The sequence below is a fragment of the Salminus brasiliensis genome, chromosome 6 (genome assembly GCF_030463535.1).
Source record: "Salminus brasiliensis chromosome 6, fSalBra1.hap2, whole genome shotgun sequence".
NCBI lineage: Eukaryota > Metazoa > Chordata > Actinopteri > Characiformes > Bryconidae > Salminus > Salminus brasiliensis.
The window spans coordinates 43,383,576-43,405,625 of record NC_132883.1 but is presented as its reverse complement, the minus strand read 5'-3'; the positions used below and the strand labels follow the sequence as shown (position 1 = coordinate 43,405,625).

At 43.6% G+C, this 22,050-nt stretch overlaps 2 protein-coding genes across 4 annotated transcripts in view; both read right to left on the bottom strand.

Moving 5' to 3' along the window:
• The window catches only part of adgrd1 (adhesion G protein-coupled receptor D1), a 65,238-nt gene extending 49,019 nt beyond the window's left edge, over window positions 1-16,219 (bottom strand). The window contains exons 1-6 of the mRNA XM_072682504.1: window positions 16,148-16,219; window positions 14,229-14,405; window positions 10,938-11,195; window positions 5,504-5,580; window positions 1,022-1,183; window positions 81-140 (exon numbers count right to left, since the gene is read on the bottom strand). Coding sequence (XP_072538605.1) covers window positions 81-140; window positions 1,022-1,183; window positions 5,504-5,580; window positions 10,938-11,195; window positions 14,229-14,349 — 678 coding nt within the window. The 5' untranslated portion in view covers window positions 14,350-14,405; window positions 16,148-16,219. The remainder of the gene's footprint in view (window positions 1-80; window positions 141-1,021; window positions 1,184-5,503; window positions 5,581-10,937; window positions 11,196-14,228; window positions 14,406-16,147) is intronic.
• The window catches only part of rimbp2b (RIMS binding protein 2b), a 119,021-nt gene continuing 113,178 nt past the window's right edge, over window positions 16,208-22,050 (bottom strand). The window contains exons 24-25 of one of the 3 annotated variants that reach the window (XM_072682488.1): window positions 21,269-21,361; window positions 16,208-16,270 (exon numbers count right to left, since the gene is read on the bottom strand). In XM_072682488.1, the coding sequence (XP_072538589.1) occupies window positions 16,262-16,270; window positions 21,269-21,361 (102 nt within the window). In that variant the 3' untranslated portion in view covers window positions 16,208-16,261. Of the gene's footprint in view, window positions 16,271-21,244; window positions 21,362-22,050 lie in introns of all 3 variants that reach the window. The other 2 variants (XM_072682486.1, XM_072682492.1) reach the window with 2 other exon arrangements.

Sequence of the window (22,050 nt, the reverse complement as noted above, 5' to 3'; positions counted from 1 at the left end):
GGTGAGCCCCACATGAGCATGTTGGCAGGGATATCTTTTTTACTTATTCATCGAAACAAACCATCAGGCATTACTCATACCTCCTCATCGTCCTTCCAGACACTGGAGGACATCACCTCATCAACACTATTCAGCAATGACTGTAACACATAAAACAACATCTCAAAATTATTACTATTAAATGCATTGGGACACCTGCACACAAGGATATCAAAATATTTGTTTGTCTCCAGACAGTCCTATTATATTGGCAGGAGCAACTTAAAGTAGCTGAATGCGTTCATTAGAAGGGGTGTCCACAAACATTTGGACATATAGTGTATTTTTCTGTAGGTATATGATTTCTGGCCACAAGCAATTTTCACCGATCAGCCATAACAGCCATAAAATCAGCCGTCAAATATTGTGTAGGTCCCCGTTATGCTGCTAAACAGCTCTGGCCCGTTAAGGCGTGGCCTCCACAAGTAGATCTTCTGTGAGCTCGGACCAAACTGGCTAGCCTTCGTTTTCCACTTGCATCATTGAGCCTTTTGGGAGCTCATGACCCTTTCGCTGGCTCACCAGAGTACTTTGATAAGTACTGACTGATCACTGCATACCGGGAATACCCCAGAAGAACGTTTTGGGCTTGTCAATAAATGCACGTGTACAGCCGTCCATGAGGGGGAGCTTAAAATGTGATTTGTATTTACAACATTGGAGTGAATGAATTACACTCTTCACCTGTAGGGGGAAGCCAGGAGCAAAAAACACCAATCCCGTGCTTAACCACGGGAAACTGGAGGAGCTAGTCGATGAGAATAAACTTACCTATAAAATCACACCAAACATAAAAAGACACCAAACACAGCTTGTCTGACTGATGGCATTAAAGGTGAGGGGTGAAATTTTATTGAAATATTATTATTTAGTGAAATTTTATTATTGCTCTTATTATCGTCTGATCATCTGACTAGAAAAGGTTAAAAAGTCCTATGCCTGTGAATGTGGATGTCAGTGTGTGTGCTTTCAGTGCGTGAACCTGTGTGAGGTTGTGAGCTGAGTCCTGTGGAATGGTCTTGTTGGGCAGGCTAAAGGGCAGGGAGTGGAGATAGGACATCACGGGCATGGTTGCTGCCGCCTCAGCACTCGCCACATCCTTGCTCAGGTTAGAGAGCACTGGGTGGGACGGTGATGTGACTGTCTGTAAAAACACACACACACACACAGATGAACATACATACATGAACACATTCACTACCGGTCAAAAGTTTAAGAACATCCCAATTTTGTTCAGTAGTCCACTAGCAGTGCTGCATGGCCTAGGCTTTTCTTGCTGCCACTCCACCTGCAGTAAGAGTCGGTCTCTCCAGTTTCCAAGGGTTTATGATAGTGTAGGAAACTGTCCTTACCAAACTCTGGCTTTATGTGGAACGTCTCTAAAGGAAAGAGCTGTTAACCAATGAAGCGTTTCCCAAAAAGTCCCTTTGTTGTGTTAGCCTACTAGCTTATCTAACTAATCCAAGCCTAGAGAGCCGGCTATGAGAACAAACACAGCAGAACCGGCCTCTCATTTCGCCTCCCTGTTTCTCCCAACCCCAGTCGCTGGACTTCACTCTCTCAGACGCCAGTTTTCATTCTCAACACCTGTGTCAACAGCAGTTGCACTGAGCTGTCTGATAGTTGGTGGAGCTGTAATTGAGTTCGCTAAACAATAGCTAGCTTAGCGGGGGGGCTACGGATCCAAAACCATGGGAAAAACCTTTAGATTCAGATTTCTGTCTTTCTAAAAGCCGTCGCTCGAGTCATTCTCGTCTAAACGTTCATAAGTGGGCTTTCTGTGGTGAGAAGACTGTTCTCCTGCTAACTAAGCAGGTGTGATGGTCAGACTGCCGGTTTACTGCGCACCTTTCTACTATCTGAGGTCACTGGATTTTGTACAATTTCAGGTTAATCCCTGACCTCCAGGAGCCTAAATGTCAATATAAACCTGAAGAACTGGGGGTGTTCTAAAACCTTGGGCCGGGAGTGTATTAGGACATTACAGGTGGTCAACAGCAGCTTGGGTCTGACATCACTTTCCCACATGTTTGAGTTTAAGAGATTTCATTTATGAAAATGATCCAGAGTGGCGTGACTTAATTAGAGCTTTATTTCTCTCTTGAGTTGAAGTTACATCCCGCTCAGCCTTCGTTACATCTGTCTGGAACATCACATGCACACGCGCACACAAACAGACACACACACATATGCACGAAGCCGCCTGCGTTGAGCGGGGATGAGATTACGAGTGTTTAAGAATCACAGGCGCCAGTTTGAGAATAAAGAATTCAATCAAATGGGTCTGAAAAAAGTTGCAGACTGCCTCCTGACTGCCTTATTGTTTTAGCCATACCCTAAAGGAAGCTGTGTTAAATCTGGGAACACTTTGGCCGCCTCGGAACCCACACCCCACCCACCCCCCTCCTTTCTGACCGCCCGGCTTAATAATCGACCGCGGTGCCTGTTGCGTGAGTGCTCAATATCCAATTTCTTTCCATTTCCTCAGCGTCTGCAGGAAAACAATAGCACAACGAGAGACGGATTTGTTTGTGTTTACGGCTCTGCTCTCCACCTCATTTCCTGCTGGGAACGGGTACATAGGTCTGCTGAGGGTGTGGGTGTGTGCATGGTTTACGTCCCCTCGGCAGCTGTCATACGTCTGAGTTAGCTTTAAATCCCCTGATTATTTGAGAATGTATGACTCGAGCACAGAGTGTGTGTGTGTGTGTGGGGGGGGGGGTTGTTTTCAAAGAGTTTCAGCAGAAAAACAGGTCTAACCTACAGCGCTGGAAAAGCGATTGGAAAGCCAAAGTACAATAATGTCATCGAGTTGCTGAGCTTAAGACTGGGGTTCGATTTAGCTTAGAAAAATGACATAACACATGCACTCGCATATTGATGCTGTATGGCAAAAACCTTGCATCTCCAAAACAGCAGCTTTAGGAAAAGGAAAGGAAAAAAAACTTTCAATGGGAGTCAATGTAAAAAGATTTGATTCCAGATTTTGGCCTTTCTATTGGTCCATTCAACATAAAATTCTGATACAGTGTGAAGAACAATTCAGTGTCCAATCAGACTGTATCAGCAAGATTTAGTTAAAACCCTGAGAAACTGAGCCCACAGTGCCGGGTCAGACCCTTCAGTGACGGGTCAGACCTCTCAGGGCCGGGTCAGACCTCTCAGTGCCAGGTCAGATCTCCCAGTGCCGGGTCAGACCCTTCAGTGCTGAGTCAGACCCATCAGGGACAGGTCAGATCCCTCGGTGCCGGGTCAGACCTCTCAGTGCCGGGTCTTGGTGAGGACTTTAACGTAGAAATACGATGCTGTGTCTCTTTGCTAGTTGTGCTGTCCAGGGCGCTCATTACTAATGCTGCTAATGTCGCTAATATTTGCATGGACTGAGTGGGAGGAGCTAAACCTGCCGGGTTGATTTTTCTCTCCTCCAGAATGAAGCTCAGTGAGTGCTGGTTTTTAGTCGGCCCAGTCAGAGATGAGGTGATGTGGTGTTAGCATAAAGAGACGTTCTGCTCCTTCTCTGCTTTGCCAAACTCCTCACAGGAGGATTCCTCTGAGTCTGATACACTCCGCCGTCTGAACCAAAACTCTTAACTGCCTAAAAAACCCTTGAGGTCGTGTGTTATCGTGAATGATGTCACGGCTGTGAAGGAGTTGTAGGCCAGAGCCAAAGGACAAGGCCGTAGATCATCTCGACCATGATGGTATTTGCGATAATTCATACGGAAGTTCGGATAATAAATAAAGTAAGAAACAGAGTAATTGAGCGCTGAACTTGAGGGTCAATTATAGCTCCTCAACAAGTAGCGTCACATTATGAACCGCAGTGGCTGAACCTTTTAACTAGTGGAACAGTTTTCTGTTCATTTCTGAATGGTTTCAGGTGGTTCGGCTGTTCTGCTCTAAAAAGCTTGATTAGGAGCAAAGACAGGTTGGCAATTCAGTGCAGACCTGAGGTCACACTCTTCTTCAGACCCTGACCAAACTGGCTGAAGGTCAAGTGAAACCTGAAGGTATCCAAGTACAATAGAAGTAAAGACGTTTCATGGTTTGCTGGTGAGCTTCAGCGCCAATGCAAGACGTTGCTTAGTGCACAACTAACTCTTGCATAATTCTATTCATATAGGAAGTATACAGTATATGTAAATCATATGGGGACACATATTATCCCATGTCCTGGCACTGTATAAAAGAAGCAGATGTGTGAGTGAGTGTGTGTGTGTGTGTGAGTGTGTGTATGTGTATTCTCACTCCCTTTACTTATTCAATGGCTGATGAGAGGAAAAGTCACAGAGGACAGTTTGAGAGTCTGTAAAATGGGGGCTATAAAACTCCCCCTCCTCTGCACCGTTGGAGGCCATGGTGGATCTGTCTGTGCCTGAATGGCCAGACTAATTTATTATCAGCCAAATGAAGTCACTAGACTCAACACAGGTCCTAACGTCCAAGCTTACTAATGCTAAGCGCTCAAATACGTAGTTAACCTGCAGCTCATGCTTCACCAGACTTCACCAACGCCTACAGATTCAAGCATTAAGAAGAACCTATTATTACTTCAGCTAAACTTTTATACAGTGGATGAATCTTGGCTCGTACTCCAAATGAAAACAACTATTAATTAGATATTATCAGTGTTGCATGGAGCCACATTGATTCATTTATCACAGTCCATAATGTGCTTTTCTTACACCCAAAGTGCTGCATGGAATAGTTAACATAACACAGCATAATCAGACCTGAAAACGTTTAATTAACCTTTCAAAACTGACTAATGAAGGAGCTTTTTAATGATGTCAGGTAAGGCAGAAAGGCTGTATGAGAGCTGGTGGAACAAAATAAGCCCATTTTGGTTGGTGAGACAGTTTCAATGATGTACATACGAATATTGTCACAATGTGACAATAGTATTGGGACACCCACTCATTCATTGTTTCTTCTGAAATCAAGGCTATTAAAAAGACTTAATCCTGCGTTTATTGGAGTGACTCTCTCTACTGTCCAGAGAAGAAGGCTTTCTTCTAGATTTATGAGGAGCATTGCTGCGAGAATTTGACAGCATTCGGCTGCAAAAGTGTTAGTGAGGTCAGGATGTTAAACAACAATCATCACCCCACCTCATCATCCCCAACTGATCCCAAAAGTACTGGATGGAGCTCCACCATCCATCATTCCATAGAACACAGTTCTTTCACTGCTCCACAGCTCAATGCTGCTGGGGGGCTTTATACTATACCCCTCTACTAGCCCACGCCTGGCATTAGGCAGCATGGCGCCAATAGTTTCAATAGTTTATCTCCTCCAAAGAGTTGTCCACAAACATTCGGACACGCTACAGTAGAGCTGAGCTTTAAACATCATGTGGAATTGTCTGTAATGTATTATATGTTTTTATTCATAGGCCGATCTGTTTACTGTCAGTCATGTGTCAGGAAGTGGAGGCAGAAGTGATGAGAATGTGAGTATTTACCTGCAGACCAATAGCATCAGTCGTAGTGCGGATGTAGGTTGGCGACTCAGTAGTTGGGGGAAAAACCACATCGTCACCTGTGGTAAACACACACACAGAAAACAGAAGGGACAATGCTTACATGGTTGGCAGTTGGGAGGTGTTGGGTGTTGGATTGGGTATCAGCTAAATTCCTTACAGTGTATTCAAATGTGCGACACGGAAGCAGCAAGGAGGAGAATTCAGCAGAAATGCTGTGTCCATCGTTCCTTTAAAAAATCGTTCATTAATCGTGATCCAAGCAAACAAAGTTAAGACCACGTCCAGCAATGAAGCAATGAAGTGCATGCCCTGCAGTAACCAGTAGCCAAATGATCAGGGAGGCCAGTCAAGCTTTATTATAAGATATTAAAATCAGAAGACATCTACCTTTCGAAGACACCTCTCAGACTGAGAGAACATGCTCCACACCTGTCGTGAAGGTAAATGCCACTGATAGCTCTTCCTGTCTTGGCCCATGCAGGAGGCATTTCCATACAAGAAATACACAGATGGTCAATTACAAGCAGGCAGTTTATAGCCCCCCTGGCAGACCAGCTCTCTAAATACTCCTCCATGCTAGGGGCCTTATTATAGCCCAGTGCTGCTGAAGGGGGGAATGCTGGCTTTTTCGTCTCTTTCTCTCTGGGGAGAACAGTACGGTTTTATCATTAACGGACGCTGTTTTGGATGAATATGACCAGCAGTTACTAATGCATGGGAATACAGGACAGCGATCAGGGCCAATACTGATAGACGGTCCACTTTTAGATTCCTAAAGATCTCTCCAAATATAATTTTTCAGAGGAATACTCCAGCTTTATCTGCTGCATCCATAACACTGAGTAGCATTCAGCAGATTTTCAAGTACTCGGATAAACCCTGTTGAACATCTACAGATACGGGGCAATGCTGGCAGCAAAAGAATGAGAAAAAGAATAGATGTCAGAAAGTAGTTGGGCTTCACACAGAACATCCACTTCTAGGTTCTTAAAGAACTCTTCAATCCAGCTTTCAGAAGAAAGCTCCAACCTTATCTGCTGCACCTGAAGTCATGGACAGTATCTTCAGGACTTTTCCATATAAAAAAGCCTGTTGAGCATCTATTTAAAGAATGCTTGAAAGCGATTAAGGCCAATACTGATCACAAAAACAGTTTAAACACTGTTTTTCTAAATAAGTATCAAAAAGAGTTGAGTGATGGCATAGAAGGACCACTTCTGGGTTCTTAAAGAACTCTTCAATCCATGGATCTTCTGAAAAACACTCCAAATGTATCTGCTGCATATGTAGCCATGGACAGTATCTTTAGGAAATGTTAATGTTCTCAGAAAGACCCTGTTAACCATCTACTGAAAGAAGAATGTTCTAAAGAGATTAGGACAACATTAAACACAAAAGATGACGGCATAGAAGGTCCACTTCTAGATTCCTAAAGAACTCTCCAATCCAGTCTTCAGAAGAATACTCCAGCCTTATCTCCTTCAGGACCCTTCAGTACCTTTTCGTGTGCTTAGAAATCTACTAGAAAGGTTGCTTAAGGAACCAAAGCACGCTCTTCTAGAGTATATTTCCTGGAGCTTTATTTTCAAGAGTGTAATAATCCAGTGATGAGAACCTGAAATTCAGCCTGAAATGAAAGAACAACAAACAAAACCTCTCCTTACAAAACCCTGAATCCGTGCTGATCGTTTCCAAACTCCATAACTGCACAGATTAAAACAGCATTAAACATTTCAGTTGAAAGTTGCGCTCTCTGCCCGTGGCTTTTTACAGCCAGAACGAACTTAATTGAATGAGTTCCAGCTAAAACCGCAGCCTCAATTATGCTGTGGGTAAACAGTGCTGGCCAAGTCCACAGCCAGAGCTGCCTCAAATAGTGAGATAAACACAACTGCCATCTGAAACAATTATCCACCGCAAACGTCTCTACAGCGTCCTCTAATGTGAACACAAACAAAACCCCTCACCAGAGTCAGGGTTGGGAGGCATTTCCAGCAGACCATTAGCATGTCAGCGTTCTGCTTTACGGCATTTCTTCGTCGTCCTCGTTTTGGAAGAGGAAGCGGCCGTTTCGTAACCGCACTGTAATTCATGCCCGCTGGCTGCTTGGTGGGGTCCGGTGGTTTTGATGAAGATGGACTCTGATGTGATAGAGAGACACATGGCAGACATATGGCAGCCTGTGTCCACTCTGCCCACTGCTATGGGCTACTCACACAGGCCAGGCGGCCTTATGAAATGAAAGACATCAACAGGCTGATGATTAGAGCCATTCAGGTTCAAGTAAACACCGGCCATCGCGTGGTTATAGTGCTCCGTGAGCAGCTGAGCAACAAGACTGTTACTACAGCTTTACTTGTTGTGGTGCGTTAGTGAGGTCAGGATGTTGGTGCCTCGAGTGGTCCAGCCGAATAAGGTGCTGTGACTATGAGCAGAGGACCGCTGGTTTGACTCCCCGTCATGCTGCTAGCCAAGGGCAGCCAAAGAGCCCCAACAGAGAGCACAATTAGCCTTGCTCTGTCCAGGGCGAGTAGATGGCACTCTCACCTCATCACTCCAGTGCAAAGCTGGCTGTACTTGAGCCGGGCACATGGAGCTTTCCTCTGAGTGCGTTGGTTGCACTAGGACATTGGAGCAGTTTAGAAAGAGAGGTGGTGGCTGAGAGGTGTTGGGTGCAAGTATTGGATGGCATTGGATGGAGCACCATATATCAGTACAACACCGCAGTTCCACTGCTCCACACTGTAGCCCACGCCTGGCATTGCTGGCAACTTAAAGCAGCTACATGCATTCGTTAGTAGGGGTGTCCACAAACATTTGGACACATAGTGTATGTACAGTAAACAGTACTCTAGTCTAGCTGCTTTAAATCAAACATCGCTGGCTTTCCTGGAATTCGCCCCGTTGCAATTCATGACATACTCGGTATAATTTATAGTCGTCAAAACTCGGAGCTGATGCACACCATGTTCCTAACATAATTTGTATAAAAAGGGTCTAAAACCTTGTATGGCTGGGGTTCAGGACGCTCAGACAAGCGTCCAAGTAAGCAAACCTCAATCTGGCTCTCTCTGAGTTCTTTCAATTACTCTGTACTTTTAAACAGAGCCCCACCAGTCCCTTAAACTACAGCTCTAAACACTTCCAATCTCCAGCTAACGCAATCCCTCCATCACATACAGTAGAAGATACACTACATGGACAAAAGTATTGAGACACCTGCTCATTGTTCATTGTTTTTTCTGAAATCAAGGGTATTAAATAGAGCTGATCCTGCTTATATGTAGAGTAACTGTCTCTACTGTCCAGGGAAGAAGGCTTTTCGCTAGATTTTGGAGGAGCACTGCTGTGAGGATTTGATTGCATTCAGTGGAAAGAGCGTTAGTGAGTTCAACATGTTGGATGATGATCCCCACACCACTTCATCATCCCCAACTTCCCAACTCAACCCAAAAGTACTGGGTGCTGGAGCACCGACCATCATTCCAGAGAATACTGTCTTCCACAGCTCAATGCTGGGGGGCTTTATACCCCTCAAGCCCACGCCTGGCATTAGGCAGCATGGTGCCAATAGGTTCATGTTTATTTGCTTCTGTCCTATTCTATTGGCAGCACTTCTCTACAGGGACTAGACAACTGCACCTTAAAGTAGCTGAATGCATCCATTAGAAGGCGTGTCCACAAACATTTGGACACGGTATAAGTCAGAGTGAGGTTCTGTTCTACAGTAGGAGCTATTTGTGTGTTTTCTCTGAGTGGTGCTGTTGAATGTGAGATGGCGATGGAGAAGAAGAATGTGGAGAATGTGGATATTGCCTCCTAAACCCTCCTTCCGTTTTGCTGCATTTGTATGATACTGATAACGTCAGGAAAGGAAATGATCGTTGCTGCAGATGTTTTGTGTCTTGAACGAATGTCTGTGATAGGTAAGGAATGAGCTGAACGCTTGACCCGCAGCGTTCCGCAGTTTTGATAACAACAAACACTGGCCAGTAAACAGCTTGTATAATAACACTTATCGCTGCCAATAACAAAAGCATGCTGTCATTTTATATCAATTATTTCTCTCGTAACTCGCTGTTGAGCAATTCTGTGGAAAATGCAGATTGCACACTTTCACACAATGTTCTAAAATAAACACCCATAGAACTACTGACGTGTCTGAGATTTTGCTTGACAGTCAAATAACTGTAATCAAATACATAACTATATAATTACACTGATCAGCCATAATGATAATACTGTGTGTAGGTTTCCCCCCACCAAAACACCTCCGACCCTCTGAGGCATGGACTCTCCATGACCTCTGAAGGTGTCCTGTGGTATCTGGAAGCAGATACCAGCAGATCCTTTAAGTCCTGTAAGTTGTGAGGTGGGACCGCCATGGATTTACCACTGGTACCATCTTGGGTTGTCCTTCTTTGGAGCACTTTTGGTAGGTACTGACCATTGCATACTGGGAACACCCATAGCCTAGCCATCAACGGTGAGCTCTTGTTTGTTGAGAGCAGGGGAAGCACTGGAATGTGCAGGATTAGGAGCCCTCAGGACCAGGGTTGTGGGGTACCACATTCAAAGAAGAAGAGGACCTGTGTCTGTGGTTGCAGGTGCTAAACTCAAAACGTCCACCCAAATGTCCACATCTGATCTGACCTTTTTGCGGGGGGGAAGCTCTGGTATGAGGCTCCGGTGACGCGGACACGGCAGGTGTTTTTAAAATGACCTGGAAAGATGTTAGCTTAGGAGCTAATTTAGCTAAAGCCTCACTAGCACCCAACGCGTTCGCTTCACCAGAGCTTCATTACAGAGTCGTTGTTCCAGTGTTGGTTTCTCCTCCACAAAACAGTAAGAGCAGATGTGTGGGCGTTTGGGTGGATGTTTTAGATTCAGATGCATATCCTCATCTTTGGAAGCTGTTGGATAGTTATATGGTGTCTCACAGCACTCCAGTCTTTTCGTGTTGTGTTCGTAACGCTGTTGTTCAAGCGAAATTCTCCATTTCCAGTTGTTGTGACACCCTGTAACCTGTAGCATGTTATACTGTTACACTACTTGAGTGTTTAATATCACTGTGGTTAACGAACTCTATATCAATGGATCTGCTGTCGCACCGAAAATAAGGACAGTAAATGACAGTATTAAAGCTCATATCGTTCGTTAAGGAACAACATTTGGCTCTTACGTACAGTATGGTGTGAAGAATGTCCTACATTAAGCTGAAATCTGAACAGGTGCCATCTGTAGCAAGCCTGGGATACCACAGGACAAGTGCTACAGATCACAAACAGCCATAGACAGCTGGACGGAGGGGCAGGCGCGGTCAGAGCATGTAGATATGAGACAACACCAGCACTGAAAACTGTGTGGATGTGCTATACGTGTTCAGTAATGCAGTAATAATAAAGGACGCTACCTGTGGCTGCTTTGTAGTAGAGCCAGATCTCCATGGGTGAAAGAGCTCTCTCCCAAATGACGAACTCATCGAAGGCTCCAGTAACATATCTACCATTGAACTGGCTGTTTCCTGTTCCGATCACCAGGTCGGTGTAGGCGTCGCCGTAGTTCTGCGACTCGTCTCCCACCGCATCGCTGTTGTTAATGGTGCCGTTAATGTACACCTTCAAGCCATCTTTCAGGGTCCACGTGAAGAGAATGTGAGTCCAGAAAGGACCTGGATATAGAAAGAGAGCGAGATAGAGGGAGAATAGGTGAGTATTAGAAAGGGCTTTTGTTGAAACGCACATATCCGTCATATTAATCCCAGCCTGGGCTAGCTTTTGTACCATATGTGCTCAAGTCATGCAAGCAGAGTACATCCGAATCAGGCCTGAATGCAGCCAGTGAAATCAGGGATGCTAAATCTTCAGCACCAGATGTTTCGCGTGCGTTTGCTTTTATTCTGCAGTGAAAAAAATGGCACTCTGAATTTACATGATTTAAATGTGCTGAGTGGTTGCAAATGAATAAAGCCTGTTATACCACCATCACTACTGCTTTTCTTTGTGTGACAGCCCTGCACAGCATAGCCTTCACATGACATCAGCGTAATCAACACTCGTTCTTATTTCAGCTGTTGTCCAAAGCCCAAAGACATTCTTTAGGAACAGCTTTTATTAAGCAAACAGCTGTAGGCCTGGGAGAGGTACAGACAGTAAGGTTTTACTAGGGTAAAGTCGCACAGTTGTAGCCAAATGCCTCTGGAGTTTATATATTACGTATTTATTAAATATTAGAATGTATTTGTAATATTTTTAGATTATAGAAACTTAGAAAATCCCATATTGTTTATCTGTTAACCACATTTTAAAAAGGAATAAATCAAATGAGCATGACTGATCACTGAGTCCAGATGCAGTTGATCAGCCAAGACAAGCTTTCTTCTGTAGTTTAGAGATGCTGGAGATGCTAGGCTGACACTGCAACCAAACACTGTACCTGGGCCGTCACAATCTCATCTCAGTAAACTCAAGTCTTTCCTTCAAATGTCTATTAAAAAGCTACGCGAACAAGCTTTAAAAACATCTGATTTCCTGAAGCGACATGGATTTTAAAGCTAAGTTTGGACTATTTTTAGAGCGGTTCAGCTCTGTGGAGAGGTGCATTTATGGTGAAATTATGAAATAATTAAATAGTTCCTCAAAAACGAGAATTTCTGGAGGGAAATCCTGGGATAGTTTAAGAAGAAGACTGGATATGATACATAAGTCTTTATGTTTAACAGCGCAGCTGCTGCTAGTGGTTGTTTATGCACGTTATTGTAATCTGGAATCCGTGTGCGTTAAACGTGCTGTAGAACAATGCGGTTTATCATTCTATCCATAGCAAACTGACCACTCTGCTCTACAGCGCGGTGCAAGTTGTATTAATGCAAGCCACCATTTTTCATTTCGCTCAGACAACGAAGCACTTTAACGCGACATGCTCGTAATTCTGACTTCACGCGTGAGAAGTAGGATCTTCTGACTAGCACATCTGACCAGCAAGGCCTCGTCCACATGTATCTGGATACTTTTTTAAAAAACTGCTGATGTCACACTCTGAAATACCTCTTTACTCCCTACATAGTGAACTACATAAGTCATAAAACTACAGCGTCTACACGCAGAGAGCTCAGACAGGTTTCAGAGTTCCACATATGAGTAAATGTAAATTCTGTTCTATTACAGATGTGTAATCCTCTGTTTAGAGTATCAAAACATCTGTAATTCCCTGGCTTGTAGTACACTACATAGGGAGTAGTGTTTAAGGTGTTTTGATGGTGTCTCTCTTTTTAGAGTTTTCATCTCTGTGTGGACAGAAATATATTTTAGGAACTGGCAGGGGGGGGGGTGGGACATCTCAGAGACATGTGGACAGGGCCTAAAGTGAGCTGTTTTGAGAGAGGCTGAGAGACATTCTCGAGTGTGTTTACAGAGGTGAGACTGGTGACAGTCTAAGACCAGTCTGTCTTAGCAACATTAGCTTAGCATTTCCCATTCTAAGCTAAAGAAGCACACTTCAGATATCAAACAGGTCTTAGCTCAATGACTCAATGTCAAGGGTTAATAATTGTGGTATAATTGTGAATAATTATGGTATATATTTTTCTAAATGATGTCTTTAAATCCAGCTACTTGATCTAGGTTTAATTAGTTTTAATTGATAACAGAAATGTTGGCTGTGTTTTTTATGGTTGGTATTTTCTACTAAATAATCTTTAAATAAAAAGTTAAAGTCAGTGTAAACTGTTGTTTTAAATATTTAGGGTAGAGATTTAGAGTCCCTTGTCAGCTCAACAGCTTTATTTAGCCAGACTGTAGCTCCAGTGCTGGGCGCTGTGTTCTGCCAGCATTCTCAGTGCGTTAGAAATGCTTCAAAATCACAAAAGACAACATTTACCAACCATTTATCACAAAACACACTGTGAGTGCTGGACACACTCACTAAAACCAACAGGACAGGACATTTAAATACCAATTATATTTTGCGATGTTGAAATAATACAAAATTACATCCCAAATCATTTCTGAGGCATCTAAAGAGTTGTGTCTTAAATCAAGAGTCATGCATGGTAATTAACCCCACATTTTCTAACAGAAGAGCAAAAAACGAGCTGGCAGGCGTGAAAGCCAAAGACTATCAGGGACTGTGGCGCACACACAGGCAAATCTGTCAATAACTCATCTCATTATGAACATAATTACACACATTCAAAACATTTATGGTCAATTTTCAAACTACATCCAAACCAGAGTGCTTTTGGAAAAGTGCAAAACTGAAACCTCAATCTACCAAAACCCACACAACCGCAGTTCACACACTTCGTTCAGTCACCATAGGCACGACTTCTTTTTCCCCATTAACTCATTGTAATTTCAGTATGAGGCTGTGTCCCATATGTATGATATATATATATATATATATATATATATATATATATATATATATATATATATATACTGTATGATGTGATATGTGATGTTTTTTATGTTATTTATGAGCTAATGGGGAAAATGTTGTGATAACTGTGGTAGGAACTGGTAGGAACTATATACATATATACATACATATTAATTATATACCCTTAAATATACACATATGTAAAAGTCTATATGTATTAATATGCCCCATCTGTATATATATATATATATATATATATATACTTTTTTATTATTTAATTTTGTTCATTATTTAATACTGTATTTGTGATAGGTTTCACATTTACCTGGTGGCTTAATTTTAGCTTTCCAGCGTCTAAACTTTCCTCTGGTGTAGAACTCCACGTATCCTCCCATCGGGTTAGTGTACACCGAGAAGCCGTTAGAAATGATCTTTCCTCCGGACATGACGGCAAAGCGTGACCTCTCCTCCTGATTCTTCCAGAAGAATGAGAAAGTCACACCTGCCACACAAAGACCCACTTTCATCAGTTTCATCAGGCTCACGAAACCTCACCAGCCCACTTAACCCACCCCTCCAGCCTTCTTTAAAAAAACATCACAGCAAAACGTCTAACAGGGTCTACTGCTGACCCTGAATGACCTAAAGTCATCAATCAATCTGAGCTTTGATTTTTAATCTTTGACTCATAAGGTACATTGGGAAAGCAGTCCGTTAGCAGTCACACAGCAACTACTCAAGGCCGTAATGCATTCTAAGCAGTGCAGTGATACATACAGCAAACAGCATGGCAATAGATGACTAATGAGCTTCTCTAGGGTTACAGTGTAATTCATTTTGAAGGAACCTGACGACTGGAAGACAAGCGGTGCCGTTACCAGGCTTTTAACAAAAAGACGGCAGTAACGGAGTGCACAGCCGCGAGCGATATGTGTGCAACGATGCTTATTATATAGGCATTCACGTCTGGTTTTCATAATCCGCCAGCTACTGCCAAGCACCTTTTCAGAACAAACGCACATCTGATGATGAATAAAGTCACTGCTTATTAGACCCAGACCACTTCAGTTCGAACAGCACAGAAAACAGGCTCAGAAAAGCGGCTTTATGAAAATGAATCGAGTTTTTCTGGAATTTATGCTGATATAATGTGAGAGGGCTGCCAGATGAGCTCAGCCTGTAGAGGAAAGCTCTCTGTTTTCCTGATGTAATCCGATATAATTCAGCTGCTATCTGCAGTTACAGATCTGCATTTGTCGTAAATCTTGCGTTTGCATCATTAGCCGATGTTGTGTCATTCTGGCTTGTTGGAGACGAACATGATTCAAGTCCCATCATTCCAGGCACTGAAGCCCCGTATCCGAGCTGCTAGGAGCCCGAAAAGGGCCCTTCTCTCCTGCAGCAGAGCAAACGTCCCGCAGAGACGAGGGCCAACAGGACGTGTGTCATTAAGGCACAGAATTAAGGAGAAAAATAACAGAGAGATCAAAAGAGGATGTGTGTGAGAATGAAGAGAGACGGAGCAAATATGTGTGTGTGTGTGTGTGTGTGTGTGTGTGCGGGTGTGTGCGGGTGTGTGTTCGTGACAGAGGGGCTGAAAGAAAAAAACAGGCTGAGTGAGAGAAGGAGAGGTAGAGAAAACATGTGTGAAAGCGAGAGAGAGAGAAGGGGGGAGAGAGAGAGAATGAAAGAGAGAGAGAGAGAGAGAGAGAGAGAGAGAGAGAGAGAGAGAGAGAGAATGAGAGAGAGAGGAGAAAGAGAGAGGACTTGACTAACAAAGGTAGAGAAAGAACGAGAGAGAGAGAGACAGAGTGAGAGAGAGAGAGAGAGAGGGGAGAAAGAGAGAGAGAGAGGAGAAAGAGAAAGAGAGAGAGAATGAGAGAGAGAGAGAGAGAGAGAGAGAGAGAGAGAGGTTGAAAAGTGGGGAGGGAATGAGAGAGAGAGTCAGGGATGGAAAGAGAAGGGACGAGAGAAAGAGAGAGGGACAGAGAGAGTGGGGGGGGAAGAGGGCTAAAGTGAGGGAGAGAGAGAGAGAGAATAAGGGATAATAAAGGGAGAGAGAGAGAGAAAGAGAGAGAGAGAGAGAGAGAGAGAGAGAGGGAAAGGAGAAGTGTAGGAGAAAGTGGGAATGGAAAAAGAGAGGGATGGAGAGAGTGAGGGATGGAAACAGGGGGAAGAGAGGCAGGGTAGAGAAAGTAAAACAGGGAGAGAGAGAGCATGTGACTGTGTGTGTGTTGTACTCACCCTGGGGGCCACACAGTGTGGGGTCGCTGATACAGGAGTTTCTGTAGTTGCCGAAATGGAGAAAAGTGGCTCCTCTGTCTCCACTCAGATAAATGCCTTTATTCACCACCCCCTCTACGATATCTACAGGAACAAACATCCACCACATTATAACACCTGAAACCAGCCAGAGCGCCAGCAGCTCCAGCAGCACCAGCAGCACTGCAGCACTGCAGCTGATTTACAGCACAGTAACAAAGCCAGTGTGTCTGTGCTCTTGGACAGGGCCGCAGCGCTCCTCACACTCACTGTATAAAACACTTCGGAGGTGGTTTTCATTAAGCGCCTTGTTTTTTTTGCGGGGGGTTGGAGTTAATCAGCTCTAGCCGGGCTGAAGGAGTGCCGCTTGGCACCTTAGCTGGTCCAGTTCTGGATTTATGGGTCCAGCTCTGACTTTATGAGATTATGAAATTAATAAATAGGCCCGCTCTGTTTGTCTTCACCAAAACACGGCCAACATGACATCACCCAGTTCGGGGTATTTGTGGGCGATTTACCTCACACCGGTGAATGCATGGCACCAGCGCAAATGAATCTGGCTCAGATGGAGCATCTAGAATATCTAGCACAGACTGGGTTGAGCTATGGAGCAGCAGAACTGTGTTCTCTGGAATGATGGATGGAGCTCCATGGAGAGAAAGGAGGTATGCTGGAGATCAGTTCAACATTCTGACAATGCTTTTTGTTGCTGAATGCAATCAAATCCTCACAGAGATCATATACATATAATACAAACAATGAATGATTATTGTCATTGTCCATATAGTGTAATTTCTTATTCTACAATATTATATAATATCACATCCCAAAAATGTTAGGCTGCGACCCAAATAGATCCCTATTTGCTTTTTAGGGCACTAGATTTGGACACTTGTCTCTTAGTGTCCAGATAATAAGGAGTAGAATTCCAGAGGAATTCCCAAGCACTAAAATCTCCCACATTTTAGGTCAACATCATTGGACCAAAATTCATCGTACGTCTGATGCACTGAACACCAAGACCACTAAGACCACTAAGACCACCTCCACAATAATGCCTGTGGGTTTAGATGTAACAGATGTAATAAAAGCTCCTTTAGGTGTAAAGTGTCTCAATACTTTTGTCCATGCAGTGTAGTTTCCAACTCCATAGCACAATACTAATGAGGAAGCATGGCTCTATTTCAGTCCATACTCCCTTATTGTTCCTCAGCCTGGAATGTTGGGCCTAGCGTGCCTCATTGCTCCAGCATCCTTCAGACGGCAAATGTCTGGACCGATCTCTGCTGCGTTTGGGGTGAGATAACTGGGTGAATGTGATTCTCACCAAATTACTGCTTTAATATTTCGATTTAATCTTCAAACAAAACATTTTCATGCTGATGAGACTACAGACCGATATGGAGGAAATGAGGAACCCCCTTAGGAACTGGGTGATGAACCAGGACGGCCTTAGAATGGTGAATAGCGGAGCTGTTTTCCACCTGCTAACTCATCTCTGTGTGGGCACAAAGGATGATTCACTGGACAACTACATCTTCTTTCATAGGACAGATACGTCTGGGAGTTCCAAATGACCCGCGGAAGCCATAAGCACACAAGCGTCTACTCATGAATGGATGGGTTGAGAGGAAGAGAAGGAATAAGAAGAAGAACAACAACAACAAACATGGAAAAGGACGATGGACCAAGCCAGAGGATGAATGGCTTGCTGTAGGTGGCACGTGTAGGCGCAAGGAGAGAGAGCAACAGGGTCAGATCACACAGAGGGGACAGAGGGGTGGAGCGTGACCGAGGCTGAGGAGAAGAAAGAGAGGAAAGTGGGGGGAAGGGGGGTCAACATCCATCTATAGAGTATAATGAAGTGGATAACATGCTGGTGGGAACTGCTGGGACTACTGGGAGTCCATATTGTTGGTAAAATGGTGGGGAATGAAATGGACATAGCTGAGCTAACCAGGGTTCACCAGTCTAAGAGGGACTATAGCTTCCCTTCCATTTCCAGTTTATTATTTTTAAACAGAAAACCAGGTCGATTCAGGATATTAAATCTATAAAGTTAATTCAGTTTATTATTATTATTATTAATATTATCAATAAGTTAAATTATTAATTATAATCTGAATAAGGGGAGATGTTTTTGTGTTGGACAGACCAACAGTGGCTCCACCACACATGTTCTTTCATACACTCTTAAAAATAAAGGAGCTTCAAAGGTTGTTTTGGTTGTAAACAAGTTCATGTTTGTCAGTGTGAAGAACCTTTGAAGATCTAAAGAACCATAAGTTGATATAAAGTTTTTTTTAGTAATTTAAAGCTTATCAAAGACAAAAATGTCTCTTATGAAACCAAAACCTTCTCAACTTTCAATGGAAGTCAATGTAAAAAGAATGAAGTCCAAGTCATTTCGGAGCGTTTCTATTGGTCCACTCATCATGAAATTGGGATAAAATATAAAGGACAACGTCCAGATTCACATTATGTCAAAAAGTCCAAAACGCCAAAAATACAATTACATGTTTTTTTAGGCTATTTTTTGTGCAACAGTATCGCTAAGAGAGAACAGATCTGAGGGTGGAGCTGGGTGGAGCTGATAGCTGAGAGCTATCGTGTATGAAGTTATAAATCCTATTAGAGTTCCCTGACTGGCAGCGGGACCCAGTGTGTGTACATGTGTGCTGGTGTCTATCGGAGAGTGGAGGAGTGCAGGATCCTCACCTACAGAGACGGAAATGTTAGTGTAGGCAGAGTCATTGGTGTACACAGAGGAAGAGTTATGGTAGGGCAGGACAGTGTGGTTGTGGATTCTTAGTGCTGTGATGAAGAGAAAAAAAACAAAAACGTGGAGAAACAAAAACAGAGAGGACAAAAACACACAGGTGATTCAGAGCACAGGCACATGGATACATACACAATGCATACAGACACAATGGAGACATAAGCAGAGAGAAAGAGAGAGACCAGGGTGAACAGGGTGACCAAAGGATCAATGGTAAACTCGTATGAGTGAGTCTAATCCGGTATGAATCTACAGTGTGTGTTTTCACAGTCTGACAGTAATAACTGCAGAGTAAGTCTAATCCAGTATGAATCTACAGTCTGACAGTAATGACTGCAGAGTGAGTATAATCTGGTATGAATCTAGTGTGTGTAGTTTTCACAGTCAGACAGTAATGACTGCAGAGTGAGTCTAATCCGGTATGAATCTACAGTGTGTGTAGTTTTCACAGTCAGACAGTAATAACTGCAGAGTGAGTCTAATCCAGTATGAATCTAGTGTGTGTAGTTTTCAGTCAGACAGTAATAACTGCAGAGTGAGTCTAATCCAGTATGAATCTACAGTGTGTGTAGTTTTCACAGTCAGACAGTAATAACTGCAGAGTGAGTCTAATCCAGTATGAATCTAGTGTGTGTAGTTTTCAGTCAGACAGTAATGACTGCAGAGTGAGTCTAATCCAGTATGAATCTACAGTGTGTGTAGTTTTCAGTCAGACAGTAATAACTGCAGAGTGAGTCTAATCCAGTATGAATCTACAGTGTGTGTAGTTTTCATAGTCAGACAGTAATAACTGCAGAGTGAGTCTAATCCAGTATGAATCTAGTGTGTGTAGTTTTCAGTCAGACAGTAATAACTGCAGAGTGAGTCTAATCCAGTATGAATCTACAGTGTGTGTAGTTTTCACAGTCTGACAGTAATGACTGCAGAGTGAGTCTAATCCAGTATGAATCTAGTGTGTGTAGTTTTCAGTCAGACAGTAATAACTGCAGAGTGAGTCTAATCCAGTATGAATCTAGTGTGTGTAGTTTTCAGTCAGACAGTAATAACTGCAGAGTGAGTCTAATCCAGTATGAATCTAGTGTGTGTAGTTTTCAGTCAGACAGTAATAACTGCAGAGTGAGTCTAATCCAGTATGAATCTAGTGTGTGTAGTTTTCACAGTCTGACAGTAATGACTGCAGAGTGAGTCTAATCCAGTATGAATCTACAGTCTGACAGTGATGACTGTGTAATGAATAGTAGCCTTGTTGCTCCACCTGCTAACAGACACGGTCAGGGGGGTGTTCTGATAGTTATTGAGTGGTGTAACATTGATGTGAAAATCTAGGGGGGAATTCTGGGAAGACTACACCAGTATTTCATCCTGAATATGAATTATTTTGATCCCCAGCATACTAAATTTCTTTGGATTGCAGTAACACAAACACACACATATTCACACACACACACGCACACACACACACACACGTTATCTGATGGCTTTGTATTGCACATGGGAAAATGCTGCGGCAGCCACAGATGTGCAAACTGAAGCTGAAGACAGGAAGATCAAAGTCTATCTCTCTGTTCCTAATTACAGAGTGAGGGGAAAATAGCACGTTTTACACACACACACACACACACACACACCGATTGAATAACATCCCTATTAGAGGATACAACTGTCTCTCCTATGAATCACTTGAAAGAATCTGGGGAGTGCAGATTCAGAGCAGAGCCTATTGAGCTCGTTTAAACAGCTGACAGGGGTTACAAATCTGTACGACTTCTGTGGAAACTTGACAGACACACACTTACACACACTTACACACACACAAAGACAAGAACAATACATCTGTTTTGGGGAGAATCGCTGACATAAATGTCTTCATACTCAACACTCCCACTGCAGCTTAGTGTCTTCATCACAGCGCCGGAGTAAAACAGCATAAATAACACTTATCGCTCATCGAGCTAAACTCTAAAGAGTCGCGGCAGTGAGGACAGCTGCACTACAACTACAGCACAGCCTATAGCACAGCAAGGCACGAGTGCAGAACAGCGCTCAACAGCTGGAGAGAAAGAGAGAGAGAGAAAGAGAGAACAGAGGAAGGAAGACGTGAAGCAGGCAGATAGAAAGACTAGAAAGAGGTGTGGGGGGGTAGGAGGGTAGGGGAAGAGGAGGGGATTCGAGAGAGGGAGAGAAAGACATAAAATGAAAGAGAAATGGGAGCGAGAGACATTAAGAAAAGAGACTGGGAGAGAGAGAGAGCGAGAGAGCAGAGAGGGTCTGTGTGGCTCAGCCAAAACTGGTGCACATACTTATATTAGTCCCATTAACATGACCTGTTCTATTCCCAATCTGATCCCGCAGGCTGCGCAGTCCATCCACCGCATCCAGCGGCCAGTAGTGTGAGGCAGTAGCCAGCACATCCAGGCCTGAAGACAACACACACACACACACACACATATATATACAGTACATATATGTATACATGCAGTGCCAGACACATAGGGACCCACACAGTTAGGAGTTAGGATGTCGTGGCTGGGGCCAGACACAACTACGGTGGATCCCCGTGTGTCCCCAGTGTCCTCTTTCCTGAGAACACAAATGCGGCCACTCTAGCATTTGGATCAAATGTTTTTAAGACGATGATGATGATGATGATGATGATGATGATCAGCACACACTCAACAGGTGTGTCCAAAGGATGGCAGAAGGCCACAGGAACTGTGTCAGAACTGTGTATATCTGCATGAGAAAGCCTCTCTCATTGGCTTAGAGCAGCAACGGTCAGAAAAACTATCAGCTGGGTTCTCCTCAGCACATGTTGTGGGTGAGGCGTTTGGGAGAGGCCATTGATAGCAGTTCCCTCAGGGCGACTGTGGAGGCTCTCACCATTTCGAGAAAACACTCTGGCCTGATCCAGGCTGGTCTGGCTGTTTATCTGAACGAGGCTATGATTATGGAGATTATTTGCAATTCAGTGCGGAACTGCGCTGTTTGCCCTCAGGATTAGGAGACTAAGTCCAAGTAACCCAAGCCACGGCGTTCCCTGCTTTCCAAGTGTTCTTACACTTTCAAAAGCAGGAAAATGGCCTGGCTGGCTCAGGGCTTTCAGCTG